Source organism: Phragmites australis, chromosome 4 (genome assembly GCF_958298935.1).
Source record: "Phragmites australis chromosome 4, lpPhrAust1.1, whole genome shotgun sequence".
NCBI classification, from domain to species: domain Eukaryota; kingdom Viridiplantae; phylum Streptophyta; class Magnoliopsida; order Poales; family Poaceae; genus Phragmites; species Phragmites australis.
The window spans coordinates 46,058,496-46,071,054 of NC_084924.1; the positions used below are offsets into that span (position 1 = coordinate 46,058,496).

The window sequence follows — 12,559 nt, forward strand, 5'->3', positions numbered from 1 at the left end:
AATTTATAGTATTTTATTTTAAAAAATATTTGTGAGCCTTTCATTCACTGTGATTTAATGGTTAAACTAAAAAATAATGAGGAAGTAGAGACATGTTATCGCAAGAGAATTTTTTTTATAAGATTGGATCCTAAAATATTTATTTCCGCATAACACCGCTACCACGTGACGTGGAGTCCGCTTCTGTACCGCGTACGGCGTGGAGTCGTCAGCTCGGCTCGGCGCCATCCGCGCTGACCGTGCCCCCGTGCTCAGCTGAGCTCGGCGGAGAGAAATCTTCTGCCTTTTGATCGAGTAGCCGGTGAAGTGAAAGAAATGCATCGTCTCTGTTCCGGCAAGGCCAAAAGCTTCGCATCTCATACGCTTCTGTGAACATGGAGTGAGAGAGATCCTGAGACGATGAGGTGAGCGAGCCAAGTCAGACGGGCTCGAGTGGAAACAACGAAGCAAAACCGAGTGGCGGACACGGAGACGTGATCCAAGGAAGCGCGGCATGTCCCTCTCCATGATCTGCTCTCAGCCTGGCCGGGCCCAACCCAACGGCAGTCCCAAGATAAAGCTAGCATAGTAGCATCCAATGGATGAATGGAGGGACTATTTTGCAACGAGACCCCTTACTTCCTGGTTATCAGAGAAAACATCTAAACTAGTATTGTTTTTAACTCATATACTCCCCGGTTCTGAATAAAGGTCGTTTTAGATATAGATATTTCTTAAAATACAAATTTATTTTTTATTTTTATTTTTATATATTAATAAAATATATTATTATGAAAGTATTTTTAAAATAAATTTATCTGTGTTATTTTTTAAGTATCCAAACTTAATATATGAAAAATAATTTATAACTAAGTTAAAATAATATTTATTTTAGACTAAAGGAGCATAATGTATTGAATGATTTTAGAAGCACCGGGTTCCATTTGCAAAATCGCTCCAACGGTTCGTTCAACCTTCCTGTCTCAGTATAAACTAGTTCGCTGCTCTCCAACCTTCTACGTCCCGAGAACCAGAGGAGGCCAAGAAACAGAGCAAGGAGCACGTCCTCGACCGCCTCGCCATCGCCATGGCCGGCTGCTGCGCCTTCCTTCGGTGGCCGTCGACCTTGCACTCCCGCCTCGGCTACCGCCCCCTCGACGAAGAGCCCGGCAACGCCGCGGGACCGTCTCTGGCGACGGTCGTGGTCGGGAAGGAGCGGCGGATGTTCTCGGTGGACCAGCTCGTGCTCGACTCCTACCCGTTCCGGGTGCTCCTGGAGACGGTGGCGAGAAAGGAGGAGCGGAGGGGCAGGGCCATCTTCGTTGACGTCGACGCCATCCTGTTCGAGCACATCCTCTGGCTCGCCTGCGACGGGCGGTCCGTCTCGCAGCTCCTGCAGCTCGACCTCAAGGAAATCATCGACTTCTACTCCCAGGACGCGTGATTCTGGTCCTTCCTGCCCGTCCTTGCATGCGGCTCCTGATTTCTTGATCGTTTCTCTTTTGTTTTTTCGCTCTTCCTCTTATTATTATTATGCTAATGTGCATATTGATGATCAATTGGTACAATGATACTGTTGGCAATGGAAAACTGGAAATAGTGAAGACTTGGTTGATAGCCATTTTCTGACTCTATTGCAGTTCTTTGGTTACTACTTTGTGCGGGTAACCTTCTGAAGCTTAGCTGATCAGCTTCAGTAACTCTGTTTCTCTTTCTCTGAATTCTTGATCATTTACAACAAGACGTTATCAAACATGCACCGCAATCAGGATTTAGGAAGGGATTTTCTTTTTTTGGAAGGAACAGAGTTTCGTTCTGGTCATTTTCACTCAATTTTGGTAAACAAAAACACGTAGTAGTTTGATCGCAATCTGTATACAATAAGCTATCAGCTGTTGTCTGAACTCTGAACATGCCGTCCACCAACTCAAATGTCTTGACCATTTCTTTCTCACGATATGGTGATCCAACTGTTGACTACCTAACAAAAAAATGCACAGAAATTGAAACATCCCGACAAGATTGTGGGCCTGACGAGAGAAAAGAAATGGGCTCGTTACTTCTGGGTAATCACATCCTTTGGTGTATACATCAGACTCCAGCTATTGCAATTATGTATTGGCATCAAAGCATGTTTATCGTTTCATAAACAATTCAGAAAGATATCGCGGGCGGAGTGACGGACCCAGAAATGTCAGAGAAACGTCTGCTTGTTTTGTTGGCAATCTTCAGATTTCCACCATTTGGTAATCCAGTTATATTAACAGCTAAGGAGGCAGTAGAAGTCCTTGCAGATTCCTCCTTTTGTTGTACAATCATCGATCATATCATCTGGTTAAAATTTTCAGCAAAAGCTGCCCTATTTGCACATCTAACTCATGTTCATTCCACACCTAGCTCTTGTTTATGATATTGGTAAAAAAAACCAAGTTAAAATATACTTTAGTTTATACATGATAAGTGATCGATAAGTTTATCGATTTGGTTTGTCGTGTTTTGGATTGCTTGACCTTGGTTTGAGTATTTTGATTATAGACTAATTGGAGTTAGAGTTAGAGAAATATGTTTGTTTATCTCATGGTGTGCAAGTGATGGATGCAACTTGGTTGTCAACGGCAGGTGATTGGAGCTAAGGAGGTGTTTGATGTCGGACGATCAAGGAGGCCAGACAGAGTTAAAAGTGATCCTAGCTGTACACGTGGATATCAAGCAAAATATGAAACGGAGGATAAAGACGACGTATTGACAAAGTTAAGTAAAAGGGATACCGGTGAAAATGACAAGACGGTCTGAGAGATCGGGAGCGGGAGAGACTTGCCGACGGTTAGGATCGCAAGATGGAATACATGCGTCGATATCAGAGTGCTTGCTTAAGGCTTAAGCAAGTGATGAGTCACGCTTTGAGAAACGTGCAGAGGATTTCATAATTGAAACTCAAAATCGTGGGAGGATTGGAGGAATATGTGGTATAATCATAAAGCCTGTGTCAATGCAAAGTTAAGTCATGAATGCACTATGATCGTTCTATGGACGAAGGAAAAAATAGACCAAAATACCTTTTATGGCAAGTATTAATGTACTATAAGAGAGAGGTATTTTGGTAGTAAACTAAAAAATTTAATGGTCAAATTTTCTAGGCCTATAAATATAGGGATAGGGTTATAGGTGAGTTTGAACCAGCCACTTAAGCCTCATATGTCACCTATTTGAGAGCCTAGTGCTAGGGTTTTAGAAGAGATGAAGATGATTGCTTAGTCTATGTAATATGTGAGAGTTTTTGAGAGAAAAATTCTTATAATCCGTCTAAAATAGGATTAACCTCTTTGAATAATGAAGTTTATGTTTTTCATATGTTTGAATTCTCATCCTTCTAGTCTCACTCTATTAGTCCCCTTCAGGTTTGCACGTTTTCTTTTTTGCATTTTGATTTTCTTTTTTTTTTGACATGTAGTTTTTTTTACCTTTGTGAAGTAATTTTTCTGGTTGCTAGAGGCATAAACGTTTATATACTTATGTATTTAAGAGCGTCTTGAATCCTCTTGTCTCTAGACTATCAACTTAGAGAGTTGCTTCTTTCGGCGACTGTCTTCTTGCTTTGTTCTTCATTCAAGTTTCAATTTTTTGTGCACAAAGGCACATGAAATGATTCTGAATAGAGCATATGGTTTATATTCCATCGGTAGAGTTATGCTGGCTTGAAATTTTCTTTCTCGTTTTGTCTCTCTAAAGTTTATGTTTCTATTTGTCCGTTTTTTATGAGCGTTAGGTAAATAAAGAGTAGATCATCTATTTTGTAAAAAATTTATAAAAACGTATATTCACGCTCTCTAGTTATCTATCTTGATTCTACCAGAGGTCACATCATGAGCTACCTGAGGTCCAAACATATATAGCTTGGATAATATTCTCCTAAGCACTATTTTTTGGGGGTAGGGGTGAGAGGCATCCTAATCAGAAGTTACTATTGGTACCAACCAGAGTAGTTTGCTGCAGAAAAGAATGTTCTTTAGAATAACCATTTGTAATGTTTCTCTAACCACCAGACAGGTTAAGACACAACTTCAATTCAGATTCATTACTAGGCCAATTTGGTTTGTACTAAGAAAAAGATTCATTACTAGGCCAATTTGGTTTGTACTTAAAAAAAAAAGATTCATTATCCGTTCGCGCCCGTTTGGCAACGCTGGGAGTGATTTCAGCACGAAATCAACTCACAAAACTCTACCAAACGAGACCTAACTCTTGTTCAAACATCATTTTGGCATATTACCCACGAAACTTGTACTGGTATTGTATATTGTTGCGTCAGGTAGACCTAGAAAAAGAGCTGAAATATTCTACTCATCCATGGGGACATTTAGTGTTCTCTGAGCATCTTCTGTTCCCAACCAACTAAACCACAGAATTCCTGTTTTAAAAAAGGAGGTACACCAGTCTGGTGCCATTGGAACCCTAGTTCTTAACTGTAAAGTCTACATGCATCCAGCAGAAAAGTATCACCTGATATGCTTCAATCACAGGTGTCCACCACTCTTGCATGACTGCTCCAAAATATTTGTTATGCATGTCTGGGAACTCCAGATGATGAAAACCCTTCCAATGACAAGTTGCACGCTGGTGCCGAGAACTTTGGCAAGTATCTGAAACTCTGAAACCCCTGCGCTCTCTTGCCAAGAACTTCACGGGGAAAATTGACTCTCTGAAACCTGCATCACTGCATATAATCGAGAGGAAGTAGGCCTAGCCGCCTGGGAGATGTGGACAGCGGGCAGGACAAGACACATGCTTTCATTTCCTTGCAAGTTGCAGCCATGGAGTGAGAGAAGAAAAGATGAACTCTGTCGCCTCCAATTAACAATGGCGTTGGGCTGGACGGATGATCCACTGAATTTTGCATCTCCTTTTCAGGGTACAAACTGCACTGAGCTGGCCACACGGAGTCGCGGATTTTTTCTTCCCAACCAATCACAATCCTTTGCTTCCGGAAACAACGGGTGAGTCACTGCTCACGGGTTTGTGGGCCCAGATACCAGTCACCAGCTGTGGCCTTTGCAGACGCGTGGTGTGCAACGGGCACAGCAGAGCATGTCAGTGCAACTCTCTCACGGCACTGATAAACCAAAGTAATGGAGAGCTTAGCGGGAAGATTAGCCGCTAAGTCTAGAGTGGGCACCCACTGTTAGCTCGATACCAGCTGGGATTAGTATTTCTTTTTGGCCTTGTCAGCCTATATAATGTGCAGCTCTAGCTCTCTCCCTCCTCTCCGGCCCCTCTCTCCACACTGTGCGTGCCTCTGAAAGACAAGTCCAGCACTGTTGCTGCGTGACTGCTGAATTTGCTTCACAGCTTCAGAGGCAGTAGAAGACGACAGGGAGGGAGGGAAAGAGAGAGCATCCATGGAGAACCTGAAGGAGGTAATTTCCATCTCCCTGAATCCTTCACCATACTAGCCTTCCCATGCACAAATCCTTCTTGTTTCATGGTTTCTTGAGGAATCCAGCAGCTGATTCCTGTCGCGATCCATCCATGAATTCGTTCTCACTGCTTTGCGTGCGTGCGTGCGTGCAGCAGCGGGGACAGGAGGCCGCGGGCGCGAACGGGTGGATGACGGTGCCGGCGTTCGGGGACTGGGGCATGAAGAACGGCGCGTTGCCGGACTACTCCATGGACTTCTCCAAGATCCGCGAGATGCGCAAGCAGAACAAGAAGGAGCTCTCCCGCGCCAGCCTCGGCGGCGAGGACGCCCTCCCCCCATCCCAACAGGAGCGCAACACGGCGCAGCCCAAGGCCCAGCCCAAGCTCGGCCGCCCGGCTGAAGACCACCGCCGGCCTCTCCACGGCCGCGACCACTCCCCAACCGTAAGCTCTCCTTCCTCTATGCGTAATGGCCGACTTCATCACTTCGCTCATATTTGTCACCAAACGGTTGAATCCCATCCGACATTTGAGAATCACAAATTAAAGACATCTTTTTATTTTTCATGCAAATTCAAGATACTTACATTTCTATTCGTCTGATCTTAGGTGAAGCGCCGAGTATTCACTAGTGCAAAGATTTGATCTTTCTATCATGTGACAGGAGTACAAAAGTACAAACTTAAATAAACTAGTCCGGACGAGTCAAATAATCACAGGGGACAGTGGAGTAAAACTAGCAAGTGGCAAAACCAGTTCTTGGAACGTACTGCATTGCAACACTTAGCATCCAATATCCTCGTATAAGGAGTCATATCTAAAAAATTCTCTATAAATCTCTTTTATCTATAACGAACATCTAATACCTTATTCTCTAGATGTTATTCTAGAGTATCACCGACAAATAGACTCCACCCGTCAACTCTTCTTTCCTCTTCACGAGCGGCATATCCCCATCGGCCTGTTGGGGGAAAAAACCAAACAGCCCCTCGGTTTCCTAATTGCTGTCTCGCTGAAACAGATTCTCGAGATGGTATAATAGTTTTGCTAGTTGATTTCTTAGTGGCGAAGTCATACCAAACGGCAGCCGCTTGAGGTTTCAGGGTCAAACTCATATTGCAAAGCATGGATAATTTTACGTGGACGGTGGAGCTGAGCATTTGAATGTGGGGAGGACGGCAACTTGCATCTGCAAGTGGTAGTACCATCGTATTGGAATTAGGGTACTAGTTAAATATTCGCCTCTAATAACTCTGAGGATAGGATAAGAAGAGCAATGGAGTCAAATGGGCTCATTACAGCTTCTATACGCTGATAGCATTTGCAACTCTGTGTCTCCCTGATGATTCCTCTTAAGTATTAGCATATGTTGTAAATTGTAAAAAAATGTAGGCACAAGAGCAGTACGCATTAAAAATCTGAAACACCTTCTGAATGAAGGGTTTAGAGGAATAATCTGAAACACTCATTACAACTCTATGGATTATTCTTTGTAATAACTGATTGGCAAGGACGAGTCATCTTATTTTCTTAACAGTCATACGCTCCATATCTATATGCACCTTCAAAATCTGCGCTGATATTAATTGTGTCACTGTCCATAGGGGAATCTTAGGAAAACTAATAATGGGTTGGGTCAGTTGAGAGGAGCTCTCAGGTTGTAGCTGTGATAAAAATTAGTTGCCAACAACCTAGGATATTTGCTACAGCTTGCTGGCATCTTCATACAATTCTCTTTTTCTTACTTTGTTGCTTAGCTTGTTTCCAAAAGTCGGAGATTTCCTCTCACGAGACATAATTTAACAAGCATCAGATACTCAGATATGAAACTGTGTGATTAACTGAATCTCAAAAAATTGCACTTTGAACTTTTACTTCACTATGTATCAGACATTTTGTTATATAACATTGATCCATATTTGTGGTTACTAACCTGACATTGTTGATGTAGGGAGGAAAGAAGTTTCTGAGCTACTTCCAGTGCTGTATCAAGGTCTGAAGAAGAACTGCCGCCACTGCCTGTGTTGTGTCACAGCACAAAACAACTGAGCAATTAGGTTTTGGTTTTGTTAAGTATCCAAAAATGTGTAATATATTCGTTCTGATGGCTACTCAGTCGGTCTTTATGAAGAACAAAACGATTTGTGAGGTAAACAAAGGTCTCTTTGTACATTTCATCATCGATTTGCTTGCGACTTGCGGCACAATTTACCTTGTAATATATTGGAGGGAGGATTGGCATCTACTCCGTCTTTTTGTATGATTGAGGCCGATGCTTCATTTGGATTGGTTTTTGTAATCATGATCGGAGAAATATAGAAAGAACAAACAACTCATCTCTTTTCCCTCTCATTTTCTCTCTTTTGTGGGTGCATCTTTGTCAAGAACTGAAATTTGAAATCTCGGTTAGAAGGAACAAATTCCTTGTGAGAATAGTACAGTTTATTTCCATGTGAGCAGAAAAGCTCGTCCAGTATCAGAACATTTTCTCAGCGTGCCCTTTCGCCGAAAGGAACTAACGAATGAAATTTTGAAGACTAAGAATTCAGAACCAATGTCTTATCTGTTTTGTGGTTCTAGTTAATTTTCCATGTTTTGCTTTGGAGCATATGATACTGAAAGTCGACAACAGAAGGGCTGGTAACTATTATGCCACATTCTTCAGTGTTGTGTTGGAGATGGTAAATCGTACATTCTGAATCGATTTTGTTTATTTGAAACACGGTTAACACGCAGTAGTTGTACTGAAACTGTAATTTTCCAGAAATGATGAAAAAAAAGAGTTACATATGCAAATGGTGCAATTATATCCGAACGTGGAGCAAAAAATTGCTGAAACAATGGTCGAAATGAAGCACAGCACACAAAATAAACTACCCTGTGTACTGAACCAATGCCATGCTACAGTCTTCAAGGTTCAAAACAACAGATTCAAATAGTTTTTTTTTCCAGAAGCCTGTTACAGCAAAAGCTATCACTACCTGATTAAAAAGAAAACGTAAACTGGCTCTGTCGGTATTCAGAAACAGGGGTCCCTAAGTCTCGAGGCCAGACCGGCCATCCACCACATGTCACCACCCTGCAAGGAAAAAAGAAGCTAAGTCCCGGGAGAAGGTGCTCGGGGCCGCCGCCTCTGGTTCCCGAGCACCCTAGTTCCCCGATGATCCGCAGAGCCCAAATACCAAGAAGTAAGTGCTCGGGAGAAAGTGCTCGGGGCTGCACGTGGCAGCCCCCGAGGACTCGGTGCCCCGAAGGTCCCACCGAAGTGCTCGGGAGAGAGTGCTCGGGGCTGCACGTGGCAGCCCCCGAGGACTCGGTGCCCCGAAGGTCCCACCGAAGTGCTCGGGAGAGAGTGCTCGGGGCTGCACGTGGCAGCCCCCGAGGACTCGGTGCCCCGAAGGTCCCACTCAAGTACTCGGGGGAGAGTGCTCGGGGCTGCACGTGGCAGCCCCCGAGGACTCGGTTCCCCGAAGGTTCGCGCAAGATCATTCGACGACCCGAAGGGTCCCGTCGTCAGGGTGTCATCCAGTCAAAGGCCCAATGCCGCATTTAATAAGCACGCGCGGCCTGACATCCTGACATTCTCAGCTGCCCACGCCCCAGTGTCAGACCCTGCCATGCACTGGCAGGAGGGGGGGCGTGGGTCCATTAAATGCACGGGTCCCGTCCCGTTTCATCCGGGTGCCTCGGGATAACGTTGCCAAGATCGAAGTGCTCCGTCTGCCACCCTGCCATGGCGGAAGAATAAGACAGGATGGGCGCCCCGGACACATCTGAGGCTGCCCGGCGGGCCCCCTTAATGGCACCCGAGGGCTTCCACAGTGACGGGTGATCGGATGCGCGCCGCATTTCTCCACCGCCCCTGTCACTTCGTCGAGATGAAATGATTACGCCTTTCTCCGTGGCACCTTGACATTCGCATCCCCTCTTTCCCATTCAGGATATGTTGAGGTCGGCGCGCCTATAAAAGGAAAGGATGGAGAACACTAAAAAAGAGAGGACCCCCCGACGAACAAGACCGAAGGAACCGAAAGTGTGTGAAGAAGAGGACGCAGACGCTCGAACCAGCTCAAGCCAAGCTAGAACACGAGAGCCTCAAGCTCTTTGTAAACGGCTCTCCCCTTAGAACCAGATACATCCTTGAAGAATTCACTTCAAGGATAAATATAGCGCTCACACAGGAGTAGGGTGTTACGCCTCCGTGCGGCCAGAACCTGTCTAAACCCCGGTGCACCCATCTTTTCCTCGCATTAGGGCAATCATCTCCCGCCAGCCATCGCATTTGTTTCCGTTCCCGCTTATTTTCCAAACAAGCTTTTCCAGGATCATCCCCCCGGCCGAATCTCTAAAAAGGGGTCTCTCGGGATCCCTGCGACATGAGTTCACCCTCCGACAGCTGGCGCGCCAGGTAGGGGGGAGTATCCCTGGATTGTTTGTTTTCACTTTTTTTTCCCCAAGAAAAGATGGCCGGCGGGCACCGTCTCCAGCGTTCCGGCTCCACTTCCAGTGACGGAGCGTTGCCCGACGACCGAGAGAGCCCCGTCGCTGCTGCATACCAGCGGCAGCCGCCATCCACGTGCGCGGTTTTTCCCGCGCAAGGGGATCAAGGCGCTGGGCCCAGCAGGGCCGCCGCCGCCGCTGCTGACGTACTTTCCGACCCCCAGCAGGTGGTCGGATCCCCGGCCGCTAGGTCCGCCTCTGGACCACGTCGGGTGCCACCTCGGCGCAGGGTCGCTTTCAGCGAGGCCAGCCCAGGAAGCGCGCTGCTTGCAGCACATGCTCTCCTCAGGCACCCGCCCGTTCAGGCCACGCCAAACACTCCGGAAGGCCGGTGGATACAAGATGTCGTCGCTTTGGTCGGCACTGCTCGTCGCCAGGTGCAGGCCGGGAGTCCTCGCGCCACTTCTCAGCATGGTGCCGCCAGAGCCGGCTCCTCAACGGGCAACACCCGCACGGGCCGAGGGGTCTCCAGGCGGAGCGCCGTCTCTCGAGGTTCTTTCAGGTTGGCGACGGAGGAAGGACAGCCACTCCCGAATCCGTGGAACATCGAGCATCTCCGACGCTTCTACCCGTAGATGGTCGTGCTCGCGGCTCAGGTCAGCAAGGCCGGGGGTTTCTCCCCGCCCGAGCAGTCTGAAGGCTTCGCCCCGTGGGGTAAGTCGTTGTCGCCCAACCTTGTAAATATTACACATTAAGTATTTCAATAAGCAATCGCTATGTCAAAATACTTTTTCTGGATTCCGTATGTTTAATCTGTCTGGTGAGGAGCTCGGTTGTGCGAGAAAAAGTCCGCTCTCTCTCTTTTTTCCCCGCTGACAAAAGAATCCCGATCGGTATGCATGTGAGCAGTCGCTACTGACTTACGTCCGCCATGGTAGGCTGTGGTGTTCGGTGTCGTGACAGGCTCCCGGGTACTACCGAGTTTCGGGGTGCTCCGGGTAATCCCATCGCTCGAGCTGCTGGAGTAGTCCGGAGCTCGGGCCCCCGGAGCGGGCTGTCGGTGCTCGGTCTGGTCTGTCATACCCGGGCACCACCAAACCATAGGACCTCTGGGTTATGCCTCTGACCGCTCTTGTCCACCGGTTTGGGTATTTGAGAGGTCTCGGGTCGAAAACGAGAGCAGTCTATAGCAAGTACCGCACTGACAGAGCGCACCAGACAAAGAAATCCTATTTTTTCTCTTAAGTCACAGGCTGGCGATCACGAGCAGCTCGACCGCGAGGGCTTCAATGCCCCGGTCTCTCGTCGGCTCCAGGGTCCTCGGGCGGTCCTACCGCTTAGGCATGGGTGGTCGAGATCACCCGACCCTGGGAGCCTCGTATGCCTCTGGGCACTCAGGTGCTCCGTTAAAAGAATCGAGTCCCCGGGCACCCGAGCTCAGAAGCACATCCCTCCTGGATCGATGAGCCGGAAGGCCGACAGCTGTCCGGTGAGTGGTTATATTCAGACAAGTCTGCTTTAAGTAAATTTATGTCCTCGAGTCACTCTCGGGGGCTCTCGCGGTTTAATCTGTTCGGCGAGGTGGCCTCCTCGCACGCAAAACCCTGCCGCGTGACTACTTTTTTCCAGAACGACAGAACGGTCTGCAGAAAAGAGTAGCGTGCTTGCGATAACGTCTGACCGAAGCCCTTCGTGGTGGTCGTGGTGTTCGGTCCGCTTTTAAGGACCCCGAGCACTACCGAGTCCTCGGGTGCCCTGGGTAATCCTATCGCTCGAGCTGCTCGGGTAGTCCGGAGCTCAGGTCTCGGGGGCGGGCTGTCAGTGCTCGGCCTGGCCCGTTTAAAGCCCGGGCACCACCGGACCACGAGGACTCTTGGTCACATTCTCGCCCGCACGCGTCTCCCTTCTACTAACTGAGTGGTCGCAAAGTGAAAAAGTGCTCATCAGGCACGGCGTGTTCCGAGCGGGATCGATCCATCTCCCGGGCAAGGAAGTCTGTGTCTTTGTTCTTAACTTAGGCGATGCGGATTCGTGAGAGCTTGAAGGCCAACTGTGCCAGCAACAGCAATCAAGACAACTTCATCCTCGGGGACGGGAAGGTCGGGAACGGCCCGACTGAGTACTCCCCGGGACTTCGAAGTAAAACATCGGAAGAAGCATCGAACACACAGAGAAACTGGAGTTGCGAGCCCAGGGAAAAACAGCCATTTAATATTCACAGGATATTTCCAAGGCATTTTCTAAGGGTTCACTCCTACATCTACAACAAAAGAAAAGAGGCTACAAAAGATCTAGTCGGCGGCAGAGGCGTCGGCTGAATCCTCTGAGTCATCCCCGGGGACTGGCGGCGGCGGCACCTCTCGCCTGAAGCCGCCCGCCACCTCGGCGGTGGTACTCCGGACCGCTGCCCGGGCAGCCTCCCCCTCAGCCTCGACCACTCCCTCCCGCGCCGGCTCCAGTGGGAAGTTCGGGTCCCTGCTTCGGTAGCAGGCCAGGACGTGCTCGACCACTGCATGCGCCAAGCCACGTCCCTCCCGGGCGGCGAGTTCCTGGACCGCCCAAGGCAGGGTCTCGAGGCGCTCGCAGACCTGCTGCAGCCCCAACACTTGTCGTGCGGGGCCATCACCCTTCGTGTCGTCGACAAGCCGTCCAAGACCACCCTTCTCCACGGCCCGTCGCATCCGCCAGAGTATGTCCTCCAGCATATGCTCGAGGTTGACCCGCG

At 48.1% G+C, this 12,559-nt stretch overlaps 2 protein-coding genes across 3 annotated transcripts; both read left to right on the forward strand.

The window, feature by feature from the left end:
- The first annotated feature begins 998 nt into the window (after positions 1-998).
- Positions 999-1,608, forward strand: LOC133916831 (uncharacterized). The gene has a single exon (XM_062360691.1). It carries the CDS (start codon positions 1,067-1,069, stop codon positions 1,421-1,423), a length of 357 nt encoding a protein of 118 aa, XP_062216675.1. The 5' UTR covers positions 999-1,066; the 3' UTR covers positions 1,424-1,608.
- A 3,618-nt stretch (positions 1,609-5,226) lies between these two features.
- LOC133916832 (uncharacterized) lies at positions 5,227-7,735 on the forward strand. 2 transcript variants are annotated; one of them, XM_062360693.1, is made up of 3 exons: positions 5,227-5,393; positions 5,551-5,838; positions 7,346-7,735. In XM_062360693.1, exons 1-3 carry the CDS (start codon positions 5,376-5,378, stop codon positions 7,391-7,393), a joined length of 354 nt encoding a protein of 117 aa, XP_062216677.1. In that variant the 5' UTR covers positions 5,227-5,375; the 3' UTR covers positions 7,394-7,735. The 2 variants fall into 2 exon arrangements, with proteins under 2 accessions (XP_062216677.1, XP_062216676.1); XM_062360692.1 differs by having other exon boundaries at positions 5,229-5,393; positions 5,548-5,838.
- The last annotated feature ends 4,824 nt before the right edge of the window (positions 7,736-12,559 follow it).

Bases quoted from the DNA above. Each gene is read 5' to 3' on its own strand.
- LOC133916832 (XM_062360692.1), top strand. The intron at 5,839-7,345 runs GTAAGCTCTCCT...TTGTTGATGTAG, and splicing joins GCCGCGACCACTCCCCAACC to GGAGGAAAGAAGTTTCTGAG.
- LOC133916831 (XM_062360691.1), top strand. From the start codon at position 1,067: ATGGCCGGCTGCTGCGCCTTCCTTCGGTGGCCGTCGACCTTGCACTCC.